General features: G+C 41.2%; 2 protein-coding genes and 1 long non-coding RNA gene across 13 annotated transcripts in view; 1 reads left to right on the top strand and 2 right to left on the bottom strand.

Moving 5' to 3' along the window:
* Positions 1–3,807, bottom strand: part of LOC113115827 (KH homology domain-containing protein 4-like) — a 10,028-nt gene extending 6,221 nt beyond the window's left edge. For 6 of the 7 annotated variants that reach the window (XR_003293947.1, XR_003293946.1, XM_026283464.1 and 3 more), the window contains exons 1-8: positions 3,645–3,806; positions 2,739–2,910; positions 2,406–2,522; positions 1,317–1,396; positions 1,167–1,219; positions 908–1,068; positions 620–831; positions 446–506 (exon numbers count right to left, since the gene is read on the bottom strand). Coding sequence is in view for 5 of the 7 variants with exons in the window: in XM_026283464.1 (XP_026139249.1) it covers positions 446–506; positions 620–831; positions 908–1,068; positions 1,167–1,219; positions 1,317–1,396; positions 2,406–2,522; positions 2,739–2,910; positions 3,645–3,673 (885 nt within the window). In the remaining 2 variants the exon portion in view is untranslated. Of the gene's footprint in view, positions 1–445; positions 507–619; positions 832–907; positions 1,069–1,166; positions 1,220–1,316; positions 1,397–2,405; positions 2,523–2,738; positions 2,911–3,644 lie in introns of all 7 variants that reach the window. The other variant, XM_026283466.1, reaches the window with a different exon arrangement.
* A 2,956-nt stretch (positions 3,808–6,763) lies between these two features.
* LOC113115824 (zinc finger and BTB domain-containing protein 7A-like) lies at positions 6,764–24,930 on the bottom strand. Of its 5 annotated transcripts, none has more exons than XR_003293944.1 (6): positions 22,814–23,211; positions 22,630–22,719; positions 11,882–12,290; positions 10,286–10,718; positions 8,122–9,635; positions 6,765–7,997 (listed from the first exon to the last, which is right to left on the bottom strand). XR_003293944.1 is itself a non-coding variant. In XM_026283461.1 (5 exons), the coding sequence occupies exons 1-5, from the start codon at positions 22,904–22,906 to the stop codon at positions 9,179–9,181; spliced, it is 1,482 nt and encodes a 493-aa protein (XP_026139246.1). In that variant the 5' UTR covers positions 22,907–23,211; the 3' UTR covers positions 6,765–9,178. The 5 variants fall into 5 exon arrangements, 3 of the variants coding, with proteins under 3 accessions (XP_026139248.1, XP_026139246.1, XP_026139247.1); XR_003293943.1 differs by having other exon boundaries at positions 6,765–8,099; positions 8,151–9,635; XM_026283461.1 differs by having other exon boundaries at positions 6,765–9,635.
* On the top strand, positions 19,174–22,051 carry LOC113115826 (uncharacterized). The gene is made up of 2 exons (XR_003293945.1): positions 19,174–19,414; positions 21,860–22,051. It is a non-coding gene; the product is annotated as an uncharacterized LOC113115826 (long non-coding RNA).
* Positions 24,931–26,357: the final 1,427 nt, after the last annotated feature.

Below are 26,357 nucleotides of genomic sequence, written 5' to 3'. Positions count from 1 at the left end.
AACAGCTGTTTTCAGCAATGAGCTTCTGTGAAGGGTCTCAGAGATCTTCTTCTGGACCAGTGCCAAGTCAGCAGTCTTCTCCTTTATTGTGTTTCAAAGAGCAAGAGGTAACCAGAAATAATACTGTAGGGATGATCATTTGATGAAACTCAATATTCTGACATACTGGATGTTTGACTTTCATGAGCTGTAAGATCTAATAATCAAAATTAAAAAAAATTCTCAAACATTTTAATTTAGATTAATGAATCTACAAAATATGAAAGTTTAACTTCTATATGCTAATTTTGTGAGATGCACCTGTTGATGCTGTATTTGTCTGCACTGCTGCATCACAGCACATGAACACTTCAGATAAACCCATCACAGACAGAGAGAGAGAGAGAGAGAGAGAGAGAGAGAGAGACAGAGAGAGAGAGAGAGAGAGAGAGAGAGATGGACGTACGGTCTGAAGGAGGTTCTCACACAGGGTTTTAGCAGCAGCGAGTCCTTCTGGCTTTGGGTGACTGGAGGAACAGAGAAACTGGTGAGCACTGGTGAACGAGTGTGTGTGTGTGTGTGTGTGTGTGTGTGTGTGTGTGTGTGTGTGTGTGTGTGTGAGAGAGATCCGCACACACACCTGATGTAGATGTACATGGGCTCGAAGGCCTCTCGTCCTGACGCAGGCTCCAGGCAGCCGGACCCTCGGCCCCGCAGGAAGACTTTGGCCCCGGTTTCTGCCTGAATGTGCTGCAGGTACGAGCAGCCGGGCCCCTCCACACGCTCCTTCACACAGAAGCCCTGCACGGCCTGATCCAGACCCACAAACAGCTTGTCCTGCACGTAATGCATCTGACACACACACACACACACACACGGTTAGGCTGGAGTGAAGAGGAGACACAGGTGTGTGTGTGTGTGTACTCACTCCTCCTGGATAGTGTGGTTTGTGAGCAGCGGAGGGGATTGTGGGTACAGGAGCGGGTCCAGGCTGCTGGTAAACGGTGACCGTGGCTCCGCTGTAGCTGGAGTTAGTGGCAGCCTTCACCACACCGTTAGTAATGATCTCCTTGATCCGGTTTACAGCCTCTACACACACACACACACACACACACACACATAGGAATGTTAAGCTCACTCACACACACACACGCAGAATGAACTGATGTGTCGGTCACATCACTCACTGTCCACTAAGTCTCTGGTTTGTCCCTGGACGTGCAGATAGAGTGGACGGTCACTGCAGAAACATGGGAGAGTGATGCATTAACATCTATAATCATCACAGAGCACTTCCTGTCAGAGAGACCAGCAGAGACAGGAGTGTGAGGACAGACCTGGGCAGTGCTTTGCTCTTCTCCTCTGTGGTCATGAAGCGTCCTCTGGTGGACACCGCAGCGCCGCTCACTCTGCTGATCTGAGAGCAGGACACACATCTGTCATCAGCTACGCATTATATCACCATGATGAAGACGATTACTGTGGCCACTTTAAACGAGCGGGAATGATTCTTTGTTATAAATGATGCTCAATATTGAATGCGTGTGAGGGATATTCCCCGTGCACTGGTCAGAACACCCCAGCGCTGTGCTCTCCACAGTCTCTGATGAACACGGCTGAAACACAAGCTGATGCTCTCTGCTTCTGAAACCGTTTCAATGATTTCAGCAGCACTCAGCTTTCTGTCTCCGCTCTTCATCACAGAACCAAATACTGACGTATTCACACTTTATACACTATTTGTTTTCAGACTTTATTCATTTTAATCTGGACTACAGCGTGCTCTAGATATTGTGTGAGTGTTTTAATTAGTGCTCCTTCACACTTTACATTAGCGCTTCATTCGTTAGTTAATACATTAGTTAGCCTAGAATAAACTGACATGGAAATAATCTTCTAAACATTCAGTAATCAACGAAACGTTGTTAAAATAAAAAAATGTAGCTGTGTTATTAAAGAAGCGAACAAGATTTTTAACAAAGATTCTGAAGCAAATGTAGCATTGTGATTATTAAAGGATTAACTAAAACTAAAGAATGAGATCTTATTGTAAAGTGATACCTTCTGGTCTTTATAACTCTTCTGCACTTTAATCTGTGTAAAATCTTTAACTTTAAGCATTTCTTTGTGTATTGCTTTATTTCAGGTCTATTTAAATGTTCAGTTCTTTTTGTTATAAGAAAAAAAAAAAAGAGTTATTAAACCTCTTATACGGCATTACGATAACACTTTATTGTAACAATTTCAATATTGTGATAATACAGTGATAAAAGCATTAGCAATTAATCGCAACAAGAAAATGTTATACTGGCACATCCCAAGAGAAAAACCATCATCACACACAGGACAGAACACACACACACACACACACACACACAGACACACACACACACACACACACACACAGAAACACACACAGGTCTGACCTCGTCCTGAGTCTGTCCGCGGGTCAGCAGATTTCGACAGGTCAGTGGGACATCATTAATCTCCACCTCGGCCACCACCAGATCATCTTTCACCTTATTACCACCAACACCTGCCACCTACACACACACACACACACACACACACACACCCCTCAGTGTCAGACAATCCTAATCGGAACATCGATGATAAAAATAAACATGATGTGTGTCAAAGACGGATTCTGATCATATGACACTGTGAGAAACAATGATCGGCTGATAACAATAAAAATGTGTGTGTGAGAGAGTGTTTGTGAGAGTATGTGTGTGTGTGTGTGTGTGTGTCAGACTGACTTTCTCCGCGGGAGCAGTGCTGCTGATCTGAGACGGTTTGAGTTTTCCTTTGGCCACCAGCATGGCGTTGATCTTGGCAGCGACGGCGGCAGCAGCGTCCAGAGCTCCGGTCGGAGCAGAGCCTCCATCATCTCCGGACACCGGACCGGCCTGATCCCATTTACTGCGCCGGCTGACACACACACACACACACATCAACCTTCATCATCATCATCATCAGTCCGATCAACACAATCTAACAGAGTTTGTTAGCTGTAAATCATCATCATTCCAGAACCAAACAAACCCATCTCACAATAACTTCATCATCATCATCATCAGTGACAGAAGAACACTTTGTTGAAACACTGACAGATTGATAAGGAGTTTAAAACAACAAACCATTAACATTAAATATTCCAAGACACCAACTGATCACAAACACAGAGAGTAAACACTTTAAATGTGTTCGTGTGTACAGTACTGTGCTAATCTCTTAAAACACTAGTATTATCAGCAGCTAAACATGGTTCAGTCAGTTATTTCCATCTTTTGTAGTGTGTCAAGCGTGAAATACTAATTATTAATAGTAATAATGCAGTGATGTGTGTAATCTGATCATCTTCAGTCTGTCTGGAGTCACATGAAGGAACAGAACACACTGAGACAGACTCAATCCAGAAGAACCGAGTCTCAGAGACGCTTCTAGAGACATCATATAGATATAGATATATACATGGGACGGTATGTCCACAGTTCTCCCGGTATCGGACTCGGTTTATGTGAGCTGTGCTGATCTGATTTGTGATTATATCGCTGTTTCTGCTTCTGTTCGTCTTCTTGATGTTGTTATGTAACGTCCGCCATTAACGGCGCGTCAGACGCGTTTCCCGCCGCAGAGCGCGACCGAACACACACTTTACTCACCCGCCGCTGTGCGGGACACCGAACGACATCTTATGCGTGGAGTTTATGCTTCTGATTGCGAAGAACCGAAACGAACCAAACCGATCCGCTTCTGACGCTCCAACCAGACGGACCAGCCAACGGAAACACAGCAAGGTGCGTCACTTCCGCTAACGTCGCGCATGCGCAGAATCTGAAGACAAACGTCATCAAATGCGCCTTGATCTTCTGTGTATTTTGTATTCATATTATTGTTTTGTGTGTTTGCTCTGACTACAATAATTGTACTTTTACTGTCTATGGTTTTCTCCAACGCCGACTCCACCCTCGCCACGCCCCCAACTATGACTATGCCGACTCTATGTATAGTAGACCGTTAACTTTCAGAATCCTTATAATTAAGATTATAATTATTTAAAGCACAGCCATCAGAAAATCAGACTTTAGCACTCTGAGATCAATCTGAGGTTTAATACAGATTTAAAATCATAACAAAATATAGTTCAATAGTTATGATTCTTTTTTTTTTTTTTTTTTTTGAAAATCAAGCACAGTTTTATAGATTTAGTTAAAAAAGCTCAGCCTATAATTATTTTATAAATTTTATTCATAAATACAGGACAATTTGTAAATAAAAGGAGTAAGCAGCATATTGTTGTATTTTAATGGTAAAATCAACTAGAAATGTTATATGACAGGCCATTTATTTTATATTCAAAAGGTCAGTATTAATTTTTATTATTATTTTAATTGAATGCATTTATAGAATGCTTAAGTTCCCAAATTGCTTGTAATGAACCAGTCAAATGCGTCAATATTGTGTAAATATTAACTGTGCGCACAGTGATATCAGTTGTAAATATTAATTGCACACATAGTGATGTTAGTCGTAAATATTAATTGCACACACAGTGACGTCAATCGTACATATTGCACACAAAGTGACGTTATTCATAAATATTAATTGCGCACACAGTGACGTCTGTTGTAAATATTAATTGTGCGCACAGTGACGTCAGTTGTACATATTAATTACACACAACCATTACATTAGTTGTAAATATTAATTGCACACACAGTGACGTCAGTCATACAAATTAATTGCACACACAGTAACATTAGTCATAAATATTAATTGCGCGCAGAGTGATGTCAGTCATACATATTGCACACACAGTGACGTTAGTCATAAATATTAATTGCACGCACAGTGACGTCGGTCATACATATTAATTGCACACACAGTGACGTCAGTCATACATATTAATTGCACACACAGTTACGTTAGTCGTAAATATGAATTGAACACAGTGACGTCATTCGTACATATTGCACGCACAGTGACGTTAGTCGTAAATATTGCACACAGTGACGTTAGTCGTAAATATTGATTGCACACACAGTGACGTCAGTCGTAAATATTAATCGCGCGCACCATGATGTCAGTCGTGAATATTAATCACGCACACAGTGACATCAGTCGTGAATATTAATCGTGCACACAGTGACGTCAGTCGTGAATATTAATCGCACACACAGTGACATCAGTCGTGAAAATTAATCGCACACACAGTGACATCAGTCGTGAATATTAATCGCGCACACCGTGAGGTCAGTCGTGAATATTAATAGCGTACAGTGACGTCAGTCGTGAATATTAATCGCGCACACAGTGACATCAGTCGTGAATATTAATCACGCACACAGTGGCATTAGTCGTGAATATTAATCGCGCACACAGTGACGTCAGTCGTGAATATTAATAGCGCACAGTGACGTCAGTCGTGAATATTAATCGCGCACACAGTGACATCAGTCGTGAATATTAATCACGCACACAGTGGCATTAGTCGTGAATATTAATCGCGCACACAGTGGCGTCAGTCGTGATTATTAATTGCGCACACAGTGGCATCAGTCGTGAATATTAATCGCGCACACAGTGGCGTCAGTCGTGAATATTAATCGCGCACACAGTGACATCAGTCGTGAATATTAATCACGCACACAGTGGCGTCAGTCGTGAATATTAATCACGCACACAGTGACGTCAGTCGTGAATATTAATCGCGCACACAGTGGCATTAGTCATGAATATTAATCGCGCACACAGTGGCGTCAGTCGTGAATATTAATCACGCACACAGTGGCGTCAGTCATGAATATTAATCGCGCACACAGTGACATCAGTCGTGAATAATAATCACGCACACAGTGGCGTCAGTCGTGAATATAAATCACGCACACAGTGGCGTCAGTCGTGAATATTAATCGCGCACACAGTGGCGTCAGTCGTGAATATTAATCGCGCACACAGTGACATCAGTCGTGAATATTAATCACGCACACAGTGGCGTCAGTCATGAATATTAATCGCGCACACAGTGACGTCAGTCGTGAATATTAATCACGCACACAGTGGCATTAGTCGTGAATATTAATCGCGCACACAGTGCCGTCAGTCGTGATTATTAATCACGCACACAGTGGCATCAGTCGTGAATATTAATCGCGCACACAGTGGCGTCAGTCGTGAATATTAATCGCGCACACAGTGACGTCAGTCGTGAATATTAATCACGCACACAGTGGCGTCAGTCGTGAATATTAATCGCGCACACAGTGGCGTCAGTCGTGAATATTAATCGCGCACACAGTGGCGTCAGTCGTGAATATTAATCGCGCACACAGTGCCGTCAGTCGTGATTATTAATCACGCACACAGTGGCATCAGTCGTGAATATTAATCGCGCACACAGTGGCGTCAGTCGTGAATATTAATCGCGCACACAGTGGCGTCAGTCGTGAATATTAATCGCGCACACAGTGGCGTCAGTCGTGAATATTAATCACGCACACAGTGGCGTCAGTCGTGAATATTAATCACGCACACAGTGGCGTCAGTCGTGAATATTAATCACGCACACAGTGGCGTCAGTCGTGAATATTAATCACGCACAGTGGCGTCAGTCGTGAATATTAATCACGCACACAGTGGCGTCAGTCGTGAATATTAATCACGCACACAGTGGCGTCAGTCATGAATATTAATCACGCACACAGTGGCGTCAGTCATGAATATTAATCACGCACACAATGGCGTCAGTCATGAATATTAATCACGCACACAGTGACGTCAGTCGTGAATATTAATCACGCACACAGTGGCGTCAGTCGTGAATATTAATCACGCACACAGTGGCGTCAGTCGTGAATATTAATCACGCACACAGTGCCGTCAGTCGTGAATATTAATCGCGCACACAGTGGCGTCAGTCGTTAATATTAATCGCGCACACAGTGCCGTCAGTCGTGATTATTAATCACGCACACAGTGGCATCAGTCGTGAATATTAATCGCGCACACAGTGGCGTCAGTCGTTAATATTAATCGCGCACACAGTGACATCAGTCGTGAATATTAATCACGCACACAGTGCCGTCAGTCGTGATTATTAATCATGCACACAGTGGCATTAGTCGTGAATATTAATCGCGCACACAGTGAATGAAATGAAACGACCAGCAGTCAATTCATACATAGATCTTTGTTTATTTTGCTCTTTATTTGTACAATATGCAAAAGTATTTGCCATTGCCGAGAAAGAACACAAATAAACCCTGATTAAACCTCGTCCCTTCACCCCAAACACAATCAAAACTGTGCTTTTAATATAAAACAACTCAGATTAAATAATAGCAATCAATAAAACTACAGATGTAAAGAAACTTAACAACAGGGCGTTCATATTTCCAAGCACAAATATTTACAATAAATTAATATTTGCATATGCACTTAGTGCATGGCTCAAGATTTCCTGAGAACAGGTGCAAAAAAATAAAACAAACTAAGGCAGCTTGACCTTTTACATAAAACAAACAAAATATATAACTTTTGTAAAGTATTTAATATTTAAGATGTAAAGAAAATAGTGAGGATTTACATTCATAATGAACAAGTCATTTCACAACACAAAGATCTGTTTTAGTGCAAATAACCCTCTTTGAGTAGTTTCCCTACTGTCAGAAGTACAGTGACATACACCAGACCCAAACCCCAGCATGCATCCCATAATCCATCGATCCTGGAGATTATAGATCGAACAAAGCTCCTGCAGCAAATGAAGGCGGCTAAAGCGGAAGCTACAAATATCATTAATGATTCATATTTCATATAATGCAAGTATATATTTTTTCTTTTCAAAAATATTTGAGATATGTATTTGGTTCTAAGAAGGCGAGAGTCCTCCTTCTGTGCTGGTCATCAGAAGTTCATGTGCAAAGCTTGTGTTTAAAGCACCTGAGTGTGATGTTACCTGAGACACACTGACCGGCGGTCATCTACCTGGGACACACTGACCGGTGGTCATCTACCTGGGACACACTGGTCATCTACCTGAGACACACTGACCGGTGGTCATCTACCTGAGACACACTGGTCATCTACCTGAGACACACTGACCGGTGGTCATCTACCTGAGACACACTGGTCATCTACCTGAGACACACTGACCGGTGGTCATCTACCTGAGGATGACCACACACCAGACTCAACGACTCACTCCAGAACAAACAGAAGATGATATAACCCAAGCGTCTCAACTCACAATAAATATCAAACCCATTAATAAATAAATAGAATAGTATACAAAAGAACTCTCCATCCTGCCGTTTCTTTTTTTTCTTACAGAAAACTAGATCCCTTCTCAAAACTTGAGTGCATCCTCCCAAACGTAAAGGAAAACCAAACATCTGCCCGATCTGTTTCTCATCCTACGCACAGAACGAGGACTGAGACCTGGTCAGACCACAGAGGAAATACATCTCAAGTCCAAACTGAACAATCATCTTTGGTATGAAAGTAAATTCTTTAATTTGAAAATAATAAAAAAATCTCTAATTCCAGATCAGCTACAGTAAAGAATCAGCTTCCTGATACTCGCCTGTAGGTGCCAGACATTCTCTCGTTTGCGTTCTCATTCAGTCGTGTGTTTTAAATCAGGTTTGTTCAATCGTTCATGTTCAGATGCTGCATAGCGTGAACCGCCAATAATTAACAATAAACAAATCAGATCGAGCGAACAGAACCCTGCGTGGTTCTCCAGGAGCTCCGCCAGCACCAGAACCACAACACCATGTGACCACACGACTGACCACTTCCATTGTGAGCTCTATTTCTGCACACTGATTCTGTACTTAATACACTAAAAAATATTCTTAAAGAGACAGTGCACCCAAAAATTTAAATGAAACTTATTCATTAATTAGTCACCCTGTTTGGATCTTAGCGGTCTATGAAGGGTCAGAGAGCTCTCGGAGTTCATCAGAAATCTTCATTTGTGTTCTGAAGATGAACAAAGCTCTTATGGGTTCTGAACAACATGAGGATGAGTGATTAATGACAGAATTTAGTTTAAGGGTGAACTATCTCTTTAAGAAGAACTAAATAATCACTTTTACTGTGTTAAGTAGAAAACAGAGCACTTTGAGCTCATTAGGGAAGTGCTCTGTTTTTCACCTGGACACACACACACACACACACACACACACAGTGGTCACTCGTCCTCCTCCCCTGCAGCGTCCGGCTCCTCCTCGTCCTCCTCCCAGACTCGGTGTGTGACCGATGCGCTCCCTCCTTCCGCTTCCTCCGGGGCTGTCCCCATCCGCCACAGCAGCTCCGGGAAGGGCAGGCGGGCCCCTGGCAGCAGAGGGACGGGGACGCCGTGGCCCTCCAGGATCTGGAGGAAGGCCCCGGGGGGGCGGGGTCCGGGGGGGCGGCGTGGGCGGCGGGGGCGGAGCTCCAGACAGCTGTGGCCCTTCCTGTGGCGCTGCAGATGGTCCTCGCGGGCGAAGGCCTTGTGACAGAGCGGACACTCGAAGGGGCGGTCCCCGCTGTGCAGCGAGAGATGGTTCTTCAGGTCGTAGGAGTGCAGGAAGCGTGCGGGGCAGCTGGGACACGGGTACGGACGCTCGCCCGTGTGCTTCCGCATGTGGATCTTCAGCTTGTCGTTCCTGAGGTGAGAAATTAAGAACTATTAACATGGACAAGATAATATTTTATCGCATGAGGATTACTGGCACAGGTGTCTCTGTAGCAATAGACAACAATACACTGTATGAGTCAAAATTATACATTTCTCTTTTATGCCAAAAATCATTCGGATATTAAGTAAAGATCATGTTCCATGAAGATATTTAGTAAATCTCCTACCGTAAATACTGTATATCAAAACTTAATGTTTGATTAGTAATATTCATTGCTAAGAACTTAATTTGAACAACTTTTAAGATGATTTCCTCAATATTTAGATTTTTTTGCTCCCTCAGATTCCAGATTTTCTAATAGTTGTATCTCAGACAAATATTGTCCTCCGAACAAACCACACATCACTGAGAGATCATTTATTCAGCTTTCGGATGATGTATAAATACCAAAAAATAGCTATATTGTGATTATCAATACAGGAATTATAATTAAGAAAAGAACTGGAGGAAATGCAGCGTTGCTCTGTGATTTTGTTTCAGAAGATTTCTTCTCAAGCTGACTTTACTGACCCTCTCTCGAGTCATTCTTCCTCTGATTCTAACACATCCTACATCTGAAGGTGTTTAAGCAGAGACTGGTGTGGCTAGCACAGGTCACTGATGTAGACGGGGCGTACCGTGTGAAGCGGACGCCGCAGGCCGAGCACTGGAACGGTTTCTCTCCGGTGTGTGTTCTCATGTGCCGCGGCAGCTTTCCTGCTCCGTGGATGATCTTCTGACAGACGGGACACTGCTGAGGCATCTGAGACTTCCTCTTCCTGCCGTTTGCGGCCATTGCTCCGCCCCCTGATCCGTCGCCCTGTGATTGGTCGAGCTGGGGTGTGGCCCGCCCCTGTGCTCCAGACTCCTCCTCCTCTGAGGGCGTGTCCTCGGGTCTGTGTGTCCAGTGTGAGCCTCCGTTCGGCAGGAGCCCCGAGGGTCGCCCGCTCTCAGGTGTGTCTGGGGCCGAGGGGCTCCTCCACAGCGTCCTCACGGGGGCCACGGCGCAGCGGTCCTGCTCGCGTCGGGACGGTGGACGCTCAGCCTCCTCCGCCGGGTCCTCGCCCGTCTCTAGAGGTGCAGGTCAACTTATTATTCAAATATACTGACACACAAACAGTTTCTACAAGTTTTATATTTAAAATCAACAAACAATAAATAAAATGACTCTTGGTTTGCATAAACATTAAAGCGATAATGTCCTGATTTTAAATCACAACATGACTGACAACAGTTTATCTAATAATGTGCAAAATGTTCAAATGAAGCTTTGAAAATATTTCATAAGATGGTAAACCTCACATTTCAGCCTTTGAATAGAGTAACTGATTAATAAATGATTATATGTATTATATCCGCTCCATAAATAATTCTCTATACCTCTCAATATCGCCATATTTTCTGTGATTTTATCGATTAAATGAATTAGATGATATCTGAAGGACTGCTGTGGACAGTGTTTGATATTCTTCATGTTGTTTGCTGATCACTTCACAGCACTGATGGAAATTAATCTTTTCCAAATATTTTACATGGATTTTTACCCTTTTATAAAACCATGTCACGGTTTATAAGTGAGTCATCACGATTGAACCGAATCATTTAAACTGTTGATTCACTCAGGAACGAGTCACTCTCATGTTGCTCAGAGACACAGAACTGCGCTGTGATGTTAGGAATGATTTTTCTTGTCAAAATATTGTATATTGTTTATTGCCCTCTTGTATAAATTCAATATCACATCTGTAAACATGCTTATATAAGAACAAAAAGGCACTCTTCAATATATATATATCTATCCTGCAGCACAGAAGCAGTCATAAGTATCATTCTTCATCATTCAGCATTTCTCTTTTATGCCAACAATCATTAGGATATTAGGATAAGTAAAGATCATGTTCCATGAAGATATTTTGTACACTTCCTACCATAATAATATCAAAACTTATTTTTTGATTAGTAATATGCATTGGTAAGATCTTCATTTGAACAACTTTAAAGATGATTTTCTCAATATTTAGATGTTTTTGCTCCCTCAGATTCCAGATTTTCTAATAGTTGTATCTCAGACAAATATTGTCCTCCTCACAAACCACACATCACTGAGAGATGATTCATTCAGCTTCAGGTGATGTATAAATCTCAGTATGACTGGTTTTGTGCTGCAGGGTCAGATACTTTAACCCTGCGTGTTCTGGTCATGATTTATGGTCCAGTAATGGTTGTGTCTCTACCCGTCTCTCCCAGGATGTCTCTGCAGGCGTCTGCCACACACTGGATCCCCAGCAGCTGCGCTCCCTTCAGGACGTCTCTCATGCCCGAGCTGCGGATGGTCAGCGTGGCGGTGTAGGCGAACTCCAGCAGCGCGGCCAGAGCGTCAGGAGACACACAGTCCAGCTGACAGACGCTGCAGCCGTGGCCCTCGCCCTCCTCGCCCTCCTCCGCTCCGAACAGACGGCTGAAGTACAGGCTGACCGCGGCCATCACGGAGCGGTGCGTGGGGTAGCGTGCTCCTCGTGAGGTCAGCGTGAGGTCACAGAGCAGCCCGGTCCTCCGCTGGGCATTGAGACGGGACAGCAGCTCGTTACTGTGCTCGGGGAAGGGGATGCCGATCAGACCGTCCTCTCCTGGAGACATCGCCACCTGCAGGCAGACAGCGTCACCTCACCTTCATCTATACAGCGCTCTCACAACAGCATTTCTATGACTTTCAGATTGAGAAAACACATATGAAGAGATACGAGATAATATAAGAGATATTACCTTGGTCAGGTGATATAAAACAAAGTATAGGGTTAGAAAATATAGATACTGTATTTTTCGGACTATAAGTCACATTTATTTAGAAACAAGACCCAAGAGTTCACATGAGCGTCTCCAGCCTCCAGAGGGCGCTCTGTCTTCAGTGTAGACTACAGGAGCTGAGCAGCACAGAGCGCCCTCTGGCGGCTGGAGACGGTAATGTGAACTCTTGGTTCATTTCTCTTGGTTCATGTCAAATTAATTTTGATAAATAAGTCGCACCTGACTATAAGTCGCAGGACCAGCCAAACTATGAAAAAAAGTGCGACTTATAGTCCGGAAAATATGGTAATAAAAAAATCTTTGCTAGATTTACAATGTTATTAACTGTGGAGAGACTTCTCTTCAGTCTCCACTTGACTCAAACTGAATATAATTCAGTTATGAATATACTGAATATAATTCTGAAATAACATGTAATTATCAAAGCTAAAATAAACGCTGAAGAAGACAAATCCCCAAAAACTCAATAGTTACTGATCAACAAGTCTGTTACTGAATGACTAGTCAACCATCTCTAATCTGATCCTGATGAAATGTGTGTCGGGATTAATAATCACACACACACACACACACACACACACACACACACACACAAACCTCCTGCTTTTTACTTCATGTGATGGAGGATTTTAATAAGGGTTTAAATGTCCCACAGGCCTCCTCCCAAACGCAAGCAGGATCAACGGATCAGAGAGAGAGAGAGAGAGAGAGAGAGAGACAGAGAGAGAGAGAGAGAGAGAGAGAGAGAGACACAGAGAGAGAGAGAGAGAGAGAGAGAGAATGTGCATTTGACTCTATATTGTTATGATTTTCTAAGCATCATTGATATTATTATGTTTATTATTCCAGTAGAAGAGCTGAAGTAGTTAGAGATGCAGCGGCTGCAACAACACCTGGACGGACACACTGCTTCAGAACAGACACGCTACACTTCTGTCTGTGTGTGTGTGTGTGTGTGTGTGTATACACATCTGTGCATGAATCTGTATGTGTGTGTATGCATGCATGTGGGAGAAATTTTACTTCTATTTTCCACTTGAGATTTACATCAGAATCTGCTCAGAAAAGACTTTCCATCTGCTGGAACAGAGACAGACAGACAGGAGGAGAGAGAGAGAGAGAGAGAGACAGACAAGAGGAGAGAGAGAGGGAGAGAGAGAGACAGACTGACAGACAGGAGGAGAGAGAGAGGGAGAGAGAGAGAGACAGACAGGAGGAGAGAGAGAGGGAGAGAGAGAGAGAGAGAGCAGGAGAATAAGAGCACATGTAACAGTAACAGCACTATTTTTATCAGATCACATTGAGTGAATTGAGATCTTCAAACACACACACAATCAAAAGTCACACCTACATTTTAATGAACACACTACAAATGTTATATCACCGTCTGACTGTTATTAATTTTGATTGGTTTTATCGCCTTCTTGTGGGTGTCTTTCAAACAGACGCAGCGTTACTAAACTGATTAACAGTCACAAACTTCTTCTTGATAAAATGTTTAAAGACTCAAGCGTGTTGTAATGATTATAATACTCACAGAATATTAAAGCAAAATTAAAAATGCATCTGAAGCGTCAACTATGAATATTTTTACAGGCCCATCCCAGATTCACACACACACACACACACACCTGAGCCCGGAACTTTCCACCAGCAGCCCGGCAACCTCTCCACTTCCCCTAACGACCGTCGGCTCCGTACAGCCCATAATACTGGCCACCCAAACCCTTGAGTCCTGCTTAACAACAATACACTCCAACACCTGATTAACCTGATCCAAAACACACACACACACACACACACACACACAGAACAGGTGTGGCGTCTTAAAGCTTCTAGTAATGTTACACAATTGAGACGGAGCAGATTAGTCACTAACGAAGCACAGTTCAGTTCACTCGCACACACAAGCCTTCCTCACAATCACATGTTTAACGGCCCCGGGCCCCGGACCCTACCGCTCGGCCCTTCATGGTGAAGCAGGGCGCTGTGGACAGGAGCTGCACCGCTGTCTGTGTCATAGCATCCGTCTCGTCTCTGAACAACAAGCTTCGGCTTCGACGCTCTCCGGTGGGGATCTCGACCTCTCTCTTCCTCTCTTTCTTCTTTCTATCTCTCCCTTCGTCTTCCTGTCTTGTGTAGAAGCTGTTTGACGCCTCCCCCCCGTCGCCCACGTGCCCCTCGCTCCCATCAGCATCAGCTCGTTTAGAAACGCTCGCAAGTTTCCGAAAAACAAAATCCTTCGCCCTCCGCTGTGAGCTGCGTCCGGATCAACGGCTGCGGCGACAGGAAGGACGATCGTCTGATTGTTGCATTTTCCATCCAATACTGGTGTTTAATAATCACAACCAATCATCGTTTGAGTTTGGGAAGGACAGATGGAGGAACTTTAATGGTTTCCAAGCCATGTTAACTAGGTTTAACTAGCAAAGGTGTGAAGAATCAAACACAAACATCCTGACACTGACACCAGATCTGGCTCTCTCTCTCACACACACACACACACACACACACACTCACTCACTCAAGCGCACTGGCACACACACTATCACACACGCACACACACGCACACACTAACACACACACACACACACACCCTTACACTCACACACTCAAGCGCACTCACTATCACACAGTTACACACACACACAAACAACTAACACTAACACACACACTCACCATAAGTTTACTACACAAAAAGCATTTTAATTCCTACAGATACACACATAAATTAAAACATAAAATGAAGCCACAAGTAATGAAGAATCACTGAAGAACTCAAAGTAGAACGACTGAACGTGGCACTCACCAAATACAGCTGTGCTTGACATGAAGAAGCAGACGGATTTTAGAGGAAAGAGATGAAAATAGAGCAAGAGTAGAGATCTGCTGTTCAGAGGAACAAAAGAAGGAGCTGAAGCTGTGTAACGAGCCGCAGAGCTCTGTCTTATCTCTCCGTCTCAGACAATCACACTTCTACAGACACTCGGATATTTCTGAAAACTGCATGAAAGAGCTCAAAAACTTTATGATGTCTGTTTGATCTGACAGTGTTTGAATCACGTCCTCATCCTCAAAGACACAGCTCTGAATCTGATCCGCTTCTGTACTTAGTTTAAACAGCATCTGTTCTGAATTTAAACTTGTTCTGTTGTGAATTTGAACTAGATCCATTGCAAATTTAAACTGGATCTGTTCCTGTATTTAAAGATTCAAGATTCAAGATTTTTATTCGTCACATACAAAATTATATCTAGCATATATAACCAGCAGTGAAATGTGAGTCAGGTCCGCTCCATGGACAGTGCAATTATTAAAGAAAACAACACAGATTAAAATATACATAAATAAAGCTATGTAAGAATGAAATAAAAGTAAACAATAAAAATATAAGAATAAAATATAAAAAATGTATATTGTAGAATTAAATACAGAACGCAGAATAATGTGCATGAGTGTAAACTGTAGTCTTAAATATTAAGATGTACAGGGATGTACAATGTGCATATATGCATTTTACTGTAGTCTTGAATATTAAGATACCCAGGAATGTACAAGAAGCAAATGTGCAAAACAGGTCGACACTGTCAGTGTGTCTATGTGAGGTAGTGAATATAGTAAAAAGATAAAGTGAACATTAAGTGGAGGCATGAGGATGTTAAGAGGCTTGTTTAGAGTTTAGGAGCCTAAACTGGATCTGCTCTGAATTTGAACTAGATCTAATCCAAATTTAAACTGGATCTGTTCCTGTATTTAAACTGGATCTGCTCTGAATTTGTACTAGATCCATTACAAATTTAAACTGGATCTGTTCCTGTAATTAAAGTGGATCTGTTCTTAATTTGAACTAGATCCATTACAAATTTAAACTGGTTTTGTTCCAAAATGAAATAGAATCTGCTCTAAATTTAAACTGGATCCGTTGGATCGCATTCATTGCTCCACAGATTCCATAATAAACAGAACTGGTCCTGTAACATACAACGATCACAAACTGTAAATATGAAACTGCAGATAAAGCACTCAGTCTGGATCAGTGGAAATATTCTCAGCAATGTTTCAGTGAAAGAGACTCAGCACCTTCTTACATCATCTTACATTACATTCTTACATTCTTACACAGACCATAATAACATTTTGCTTTGTTATTTATAAATAAAAACCTACTACACAAAGAACTTTTGCCATTCCAGCAAGAACGCATTTCTGACAGACACCCAGAAACTTTCCAGTTTACTTAGAAACAGAGCAGACGCATTTAAAGATGGAAAATCTGTCTCATCTGATCGCAGCTATCACCCGCATAACTCTACACACCTATACCATCATTCACACCAACCGAAACACAGGCCAGTTTAAAGGAAAAGAGAACATGAGCTGTTAAAATGAACGATGAATAGACATTTATCATACAATCATCATGAAACGCATCATTCGTCAATTACTACAACCTTCTTTCTTTACACAGAATGCTTCTTTAGAGGACAGATAATAATAATAGATTGAAACTTCATTATTATAAGTGTCACTTTACATTAAAAATACAGTTATACAAATTAAAATCAGGGAAATTCTGCTTTGCACTTTTTTACAGAAATAGAATCATATGAATAAAAAAAGAATCATATTTGGTATTTATGTGAATAATTCACTGTCCTCAGTTCTGCTGTCACAAGCAATGCAGAAATCTAAGTCATTTAATTCAATTGTTTTAATTAATTTATAAAATTAGAGCTGGTTAAAGAAACTGTTTGTGTTATTTAGACCTGGTTTCTCTCTTCAGTGAAACACAAAAGAAGATATTTGAAGAAATGTCAATAATAAAAAAACAATAAAACATGATAACATAATAAAAAAAAACATGAGTTAAAGAATATACTACATGAATTTGATTTAAATTTTTCTTTTTTTTTTTTTATAAAGATTATATTCTCTAATGCAAAAACAGAGCAAACAGTGTTAAAGCAAAGCTAAAATAAAATGAGGATGACGTTTTTCTATTTTATTTTAGGCAGGTCAGGTCAAAGGTCACTGACTCTGGTTCGAGTGTCTCTGCACTACACGAATCTGACGACTAGACATCAGTCTTCATTATCAAGTCACATCTCTGAGAGTGTGTATGTGGGACGAGCTCCAGACGACTCCTGAATCACTCAGACACGAAACACAGTGAATCAGCTTTCTTACACACACACACACACACACACACACAAACAGTAATGATAGAGATGAAATGACCCCCCTCTGCCCAATGACAAACACATACAGTAAAGAGACGCTCATCTGACAAGAAGCACCCACATCTGCTGCTCTTCCCTTCCTCATGTCGTCCGTCACACACACACACACACACTCATCCAGCTCTTACACACTGCATCATCTCAGACTCCACTGAGATCCTCTGTGAACCACATCTCTCTGTCGTCCAGTGTGTTTCTGTTTGTGTCTCGGTGGATTGTCACGCTACACCAGGCCAGACTCACAGCGTTAGTGTGTGTGTGTGTGTGTGTGTGTTCCAACACACACGACATCAGCAGACGATCTGAGATGAACACACTTAACAACACTATCAAGATCTCCGCTCCATCTCAGTCAGTGTCTGTGCAGAGCAGCATTAAACCGCTGCAGTCAGAACACTGACAAAAACAACAGAAAACTATTAACAGTTCTAATAACAATTAACCACAAACCACATTTCACACACACACACACACACACACACACACATCAATGAAGATTTCCCAATCATTCAGATTTAACTAGTCAAATTTCATTTAATTCAATCCCTACAAAAAGTTGCAATTGTAGAGTTCGATAAAATCATTATTTTATGTCTTTATGGTAATTGTTTTTTCACATTCAACTCACACACACACACACACACACACACACACACACACAACACCAGTAAACCATCATCCAACTCAGAAAAGAGCAGAAATCAGACTCTCTTCACTGAGACTCAGCGTTTGCCACCCGACTCTTCATCATCATCATCATCATCATCATCATCATCATCATCATCATCATCATCATCATCATCTTCATCATCATCATCATCTGGTAGCACTTACACTTTACTTCAGCTTTCATGCATAATGCATTTTAAAGGTACGCTGGAATGTATAATATTTTTAATAATCATATGGAACACATTCATTATAATATGTGAAGGTTTGCTTGTGTGTTTTTATGCATTTAATGCACAAGGTGTAATAAGGAACAATTACATATTATAATGTATTATAAGTGTGGTTAGAGACCTTACAATGCATTATAAGGTGCATTAATTAATGCATTACAATACGTTTATAATGCATTATATATATATTCAGTAACATTTAAAGCCTTCATGTATACTGTTGTAAGCACAGTTAATTATACACTCATCAATTCATTGTTACACTATTCATTTTAAATTTGGTTATGCTTATTTACGACAACAAGATATAATGCATTACAACACGCATCATGAATAATTATAATGCATTATATAATAATACTTTAAGTAAACTGTTCTCAGAAGCTGTCACCGGGACAGAAGCTGTTCTCAAGAGACGAGAGATCAAACGAGCCGAGGGGAACCAATCTGGGCCCCGAGATTTGAGGAACAATCCCACAGTCTAAAAAAAGAAAGCAGGCCTCTTTCGTCTGTCTAAATAAAGAAGTGTTCTTCGAAAACACACAAGAGACGCTGAGAGTGTGTGTGTGTGTGTGTGTGTGTGTGTGTGTGTGTGTGTGTGTGTGGAGATCCAGAGGCAGATTGAAGGAGCATGACAGAGGCGGAAACGACAGGAAACTCACAGCAAAAAACCAAAGAAAAGCTTAAAATCAGGGTTTTGGATTGAGTGAGGAGGGAGAGATGTGTGTCACAGAGAGAGAGCAGAGCTGAGGACGAGACGCAGAGAGAAAGAAGAGAAGAGGAAGAGGAGGAGGCTGGGGTAAACAGAAGCAGAAATGGGGTGAGAGTGGGAGAAAGATAAAGACACAGGAAGCTGTGTTTGCAGAGAGGTGTGTGTGTGTGTGTGCGTGTGTGTGTGTGCGTGTGTGTGTGCGTGTGTCTGTGTGCGTGTGCGTGTGTGTGTGTGTGTGTGCGTGTGCGTGGTCTCGTCTATTCAGCAGAAATGACTTTACAGCAGGCAGATAATGAAACCTGTGTTCACTAAACACTGTCTATAAACTCATCACGAACATCTCGTTGTTCTTTAAGTCAACGCACACACAGCTGATTCTAGAACCGTTTAGCTCTTTTCTAGAACTGTGTAGATCCATCTGAGATTAATCTGATTAACACACACACACTCACACACACACACCCTCACACACACACACACACACACACATCATGGAGTGAAATCACAAAACAAACGCAATCCAGCAACATTCAATCCTACAGCAAGAAATATTCATTACACATCACTTGAAGCCTTTCTATATAATCCGTTCTAAAAGTAGTTTTGATGCATTAATTATTCCTCCACTGCAAGATCTCATGAATAATAACTACGCGCTCGTGATTATTATAATACTGATCTATTCATCGTTACACTTTCAGAAAGCAGAATTCTTTGAAACTTGACAAACGCATGCATTATAAAGGGTTATTAAAGGTATTATAATTATTCATAATCTGCATTGTAATAAATTATATCTTGTTGTAGTAAATAAGCATAACCAAATTTAAAATGAATAGTGTAACAATTAATTAATAAGTGTGTATAATGTATAATTGTGAGTGTGCTTACAATTATTAATGAGATCTCACACTGCATTATCAGAAATAATTAATTAATTAAAACTACTTTAATAATGCATTATACAGAAAGGCTTTAACTGTTACCAAACAAACAAACCTTCACGTATTATAATGCATTTTATCAATTATTAAAGATCGAATGCATTACAGTTTATATTTATAATGCATTTTAAATAAAAGCTGTTAAAAGTGTTATTAAATATTCCTCAGACTCAGCTAACAAAAATATGAGAATAAAAACATTTTTCAAACATTTACATTGTCATGAAAAAAATATTTCTGAATGTGCACTGAATGTTTTTTTTTCTTTGCACGTTTTATTTATTTTTTTTGCAAACTTTATGTGAATGTTACTTGCCAGTGTTCTCTAAAGAAAGATCCCACAGTGTTTTCAGGAGCTGAATGTGTCGGCTTCAGTCAGAAGAGATTCAGTGTATTCTCACAGACCTCAAACCAAACTCACTGATAAACACACATTACAGAAAACATCCCACAAATGTCAAAAGTGCAACACTTTCAGCCATTTAACCATTTCTAAATCAGTCACATAATAAACAGAAAGAACAGCAGATTGATGAGTCACTCAGACAGAGAATCTCCCTCCAAAAACACCGAACCTGACGACTTCTGTCTGGAGGAACACTAACGAACGCTCTCGGCCGTCACTAATCATCAGCGCCTGATTCACACTCATTAATATGATTCTTTACATCTGTCAATATATCCAGAAATCATCATTTACTTCTGCAAAAGAAGCTGAGAGCACGGAGAACCACTGACTTCTGCTCTTCAAAACATTTCTCCAAATATCTTCTTTTAACACAGAGGGGAGCAAACGATGACAGAATCAGCTTTTAGTTTTATTTATTTAAAAATAAATAGATGCTTCGAATAAAATAAAAATCATATCAAAACATAGAATAGAAATTATTATTTTCTTTACAGAAAACAACAGAAAATGTATTTGTAGCTGAAGTTCATTACTGTCTTTGAATTAAAATAATAATTAAAATTAAAAATGACAGATGAAATCATATAAAATATAAATATAAAGGCCACATCAATTAATTGATAAAATGATCATTTACAGGAGTGTGTGTGTGTGTCTGTGTGTGTGTGTGTGTGTGTGTGTGTCTGTGTGTGTGTGTGTGTGTGTGTGTGTGTGTGTATAATGACATGGGTATGACACAGGTATTACAAGGAGAGGGTGACTTATGAGGACATAACCCATGTCCCCATTTTTCAAAACACTTATAAATCATACAGAATGAGTTTTTTTGAGAAAGTAAAAATGCAGAAAGTTTCCTGTGAGGGTTAGGGTTAGGTGTAGGGTTGGTGAAGGGCCATAGAATATACAGTTTCTACAGAATAAAAACCATTACACCTATGGGATGAACACACTTTACACAAAAACAAACATGTGTGTGTGTGTGTTTGTGTGTGTGTGTGTGTGTGTGTGTGTGTGTGTGTGTGTGTGTGTGTGTGTGTGTTTGTGAGTGTCTGTGTGTGTGTGTGTTTGTGAGTGTCTGTGTGTGTGTGTGTGTGTGTGTGTGTGTGTGTGTGTGTGTGTGTGAGTGTCTGTGTGTGTGTGTGTGAAGAGAATGTTGCAAAACGAACTGATCCTCATCTATTTCCTGTTTCTCCTCTGAAGCTCAGCAGCAGAACAAACTCGAGTCCGGAGCCGAGGGTCAGCGTCACAACACTAACTACACACTAACTCGTCAGCATCTAAGCCCCGCCCACAACACATCAATGTGTGAATATTGTGTGTTTCCAGCACAACTTATCTGATCAAAGATGGAAAAATGATTCATGATTCAAATAAAATGAAAGTTTTTGTCAATGATTTGTGTTAGTCATTATAATTACAGAAGCAGAAGTAAACGCAGACTCTCTTACAGTCAATGTGTGTGTGTGTGTGTGTGTGTGTGTGTGTGTGTGTGAGTGTGTGTGTGCGTGAGTGTGTGTGTGCGTGAGTGGTCAACAGGAGTGAAACCATGCATCAGAAAAAGGAAACACTAATGATTCCACTTCCTAAAAGACAGACAGAGCAAACACTCACTGTATGACAGACGGGCGATCGAGCACATGACCCTACACCCATCTCTCTCTCTCTCTCTCTCTCTCTCTCTCCTGTGACTGCATGAAAGTGAAAACCATACGTGTGATATGGGGAAATTTTTACATGGCTCCACATGCCCTGAATACAGCATTTACAGGAACTGTGTGTATGTGTGTGTGTGTGTGTGTGTGTGTGTGTGTGTGTGTGGGAGTGTGTTTCATCTGAGGGTCTTTTTAGGGGAAAATGGAAATCCATGAGTGACGGTCACAGTTCTGTCAGCATCAGTCATATGACCACCACAGAAATGCCAAACCACTCTCTCTCTCTCACACACACACACACACACACACAGCTCTCACCTCCAGTCCATAAACTCGCAGACGTGCTTCTGTCTCTCTGTCCGTCTGTTTTTCTCTCTCTGGGTCAATCCTGATAAACAGACACAGAATCTAAAATGCAAAAGAAAGAACATTTAGTGTATGACAATGCACATGATATGATATGAAACGCAGACGCTGGCGTATGAAAGAGTTAAAGCCGTACACAGAAGCGTCGCACGACTTCGATCACACATGGATCTCTCAGAACGTGACTCCAGAAAACAACAGAGAGCGCGTGAACATTTCCTGAACTCATCTGATCAGATCACTGCTGCACACACTGAAGCCTCGCAGAACCAGGGTTAACTTAGTTCAACTGCACACAAATATTAAGCCTAAAAATTAAGCAGGTCAGTATAATCTTAAGTTTATTAATCAATGATTATGCTTCAGTTGTATAAAGCTGCTGTATCTGTTAGTATGTATCTCCTGGTGTCTTCTGTCTCTGAGAGTTTAGTGTTTCATCAGTCAGAGATCTTCTAGTGTAACTGCACAAGCGTCCAGCTTCTCATGTCAGATCTCTCCTGATTGTGATCAAGTAAAGGTCAGAATACGGTCAGTAATATCTCCAGATGAACTCATCCTGGACTGAAGCAGCTCAGCTTTACTGGATTCTCCATCAATCATGTTTTAGAGTCTCAAATCTGATCCTCAGGATCTTTTGAGGAGCTTTACTTTCACTGTTCCTCAGCGGAGGAATGATCTTCACAAGCCTCCAGAACATCTCACATCTTCTGAGGAGCCTTGATTTCTTCAGCTCTCCATCACTGTGTTATATGTGCGGATCATTTACATCTCTTCTCATTACTGGAGATATAGAGCACAGACTCATGTTTACATCAGTTGTGTCCTGCAGCACAGAAGCAGTCATCAGTAGCACAGGTGTATTTACAGCAATAGACAATACACTGTATGAGTCACAATTATATATTTCATTTTATGCTAAAAAATCATTAGGATATTAAGTAAAGATCATGTTCATGAACATATTTTATCAATTTCCTTCCATAAATATATCAAAACTTAATGTTTGATTAGTAATATGCATCGCTAAGAACTTAATCTAAACAACTTTAAAGATGATTTTCTCAATATTTAGATGTTTTTGCTCCCTCTGATTCCAGATTTTCTAACAGTTGTATCTCAGACAGATATTGTCCTCCTCACAAACCACACATCACTGAGAGATCATTTTTTCAGCTTCTGATGACGTAGAAATATATCATTTATAATACACACACATATATATATATATATATATATATATATTACAATTTCTCACAAATTGACCCTTATGACTGGTTTTGATGCTCCAGGGTCACATTTTATGTCAGTATTTGCTGCAGTGTTGTAAACATCTCATTAGTTTACGTCACTATATATTTATGAATTCAAAGTCTCTAAATGCCGTTAGAAAATTCATTTGAAAATTAAAAAATATATATATATGAAGCATCTATAAACTCAAATACTAGGACTGAAGTCGCCCGAGTGACTCTGACCGGTTCGGTGGAGGAACCGCGTCATCACCGAATTACCGGAGTGCTTAAGTTACTATGACAACGGCCGGGCGGGTATTAATTATGACTGACAGCAGGTGAGAGTCTAAATAAACAAAAAACAACAGACGAAAGCTTCAGGTGTGTTTTCCGGTCAAAGGCGGATCCGGTTCAGCCGGTCCTTCTGCGCGTGCACGAATCCGCCTCAAAGGTGCATCTGGACGCTATTAAAACCATCTCTTATGAAAAGCAGCTCGGGTTCTGCGCGCGGACTCACCTGTCAGGTAAAAGCCGCACGTTAAACACCGAATGAATGAGAATGACAGCGGAGACAGAACGGGGGTCGTTTGACAGAAACGGGAGCGGAATACGTGAAACACACTTGTCACCGAGAACCCGTGACCCCGGAGATGAGGATCGAGCAGAGCAGAAGGAAACAGCGATTAAACGGCCGCGCGGAAGAGAAGCGCTTTACCTGAACCGGTGTCACCTGAGTTCCCCCGCCGCGTCCCACCTGACCAACAGCGCGCGCGCTCACGCACTTCCTCAATCTGACGCAGGCCTGCGTGCGCGCGCACGGGTCCGGTCTCCGGTAGCGTCCGGTGTCTGGTCGCCGGTTCTGACCCGCTGCTGGCGGACTCCGGGGCTCCTCCTCAAACCCGCTCCAGGAAACTCTGCGCGCGCTCCCGAGCGCCGATGAGATGGACGCGATCGCGTTAACGCGCTTCTTCCGTTTCCACTTCTGCTTCTGAGAATGACTCAAGTGACAAACTCTGAATTTGCATGTCCCTCATAAACACACGCACCCGGATGTAAAATCAAACAGGCTTTGTGTTTACACTAAATCCAGGAGCCAGTGACGCGCAATATTACACACATATTAAAACTGAGAGTGCTGTTATGTGTGCACGGATGAAAAGTGCTCTATTTTTGTTCTTAATATACTAAAAGCGATTCATTTCGTAAGTGTACTCAATAGTTATTTTGGGACACCGTGAATATAAACTAAAATGCGCTTTTACTCTCTCTGAATTAAAAATAAATGACCTCTTGTAGCTACACTTGAACCCATCTTTGGGGTTACTAAATGCAGAGATTCATAAAATACAGAGATAGTAAACAGCATCCGAGGACACTTAGGAAATACTCCAGAATCACCGTTAGTATATTAAGAAGGCCTACACAACTAGCGAGTGGAAATAGAGCACTTTTAGTAGATTATGGAAGTGGTAATAATGCTGTTATAAATCATGAGTCGTGCACGAGCAGGTGAAGAGTCAGAAAGAGCTTTATATGCGTGTGCTAATCTGTTTTAGGGACATAAGCTTCCAAAAATAAGATGTGAATAAAAATACACATATTTGTATAAATAAACAAAAATTTAAAATAAATTGTATGTGCAGTCGTGCTATAGATAGAATAGAATAGAAAAGAATAGAATAGAATAAGAGAATGTGGGTTGATTAGAAATATATCAGTGTCCTGCAGCACAGAAGCAGTCATCAGCATCACAGGTGTCTCTGTAGAAATACACAACAATACACTGCATCTGTCACAATTATACATTTCTCTTTTATGACAAAAATCATTCGGATATTAAATAAAGATCATGTTCCATGAAGACATTTAGTAAATCTCCTACCATAAATATATAAAAACTTTGTTTGATTAGTAATATGCATTGCTAAGAACTTCATTTGAACAACTTTAAAGATGATTTTCTCAATATTTAAATTTTTTTCCCCTCAGATTCCAGATTTTTAAATAGTTGTATCTCCGAACAAACCCGAACAAACCACACATCAGTGTAGAGATGATTTATTCATTGTATAAATCTCTCTCTTTTTTTGTAAACGGACCCCTGTGACTGGTTTTGTGCTCCGGGGTCTCTTATAAGGTTTCACGGTTCATAAGGGATCGTCTGAGGGAAGAAACGAGCTGAAGTGTGTTTCTGAGAGGAGAGCAGATGGAGAAGAGAGATATGAAGGAGTGTGTCAGGATGAGGTTAGTGTTTAACAGCTCACTCACACACTTATATTCACTTCTGCTTTGAAGTGGTTCAGTGTGTGTGTGTGTGTGTGTGAGGCACTGAGGGGGGGGGGGGGGGGCTCACACATCTTCTCACAGTTAGTCTCTCTCCTTTACTTCACCAATATAACTATCAGCATCTGCAGAAAACTGTATTCTCTGAACAAAAATGAGCTGTTT

The sequence above is a fragment of the Carassius auratus genome, chromosome 16, assembly GCF_003368295.1.
Source record: "Carassius auratus strain Wakin chromosome 16, ASM336829v1, whole genome shotgun sequence".
NCBI lineage: Eukaryota > Metazoa > Chordata > Actinopteri > Cypriniformes > Cyprinidae > Carassius > Carassius auratus.
This window is presented reverse-complemented; position numbering and strand designations above follow the sequence as displayed.

Excerpts from the sequence above, each read along its gene's own strand:
- LOC113115824 (XM_026283461.1), bottom strand. The coding sequence starts at position 22,906 with ATGAGTTCAGGAAATGTTCACGCGCTCTCTGTTGTTTTCTGGAGTCAC. Across the intron at positions 22,720-22,813 it reads AAGTCGTGCGACGCTTCTGT|ATTCTGTGTCTGTTTATCAG; the intron begins GTACGGCTTTAA and ends TTTGCATTTTAG. Across the intron at positions 12,291-22,629 it reads TGCGAGTTTATGGACTGGAG|GTGGCGATGTCTCCAGGAGA; the intron begins GTGAGAGCTGTG and ends GTCTGCCTGCAG.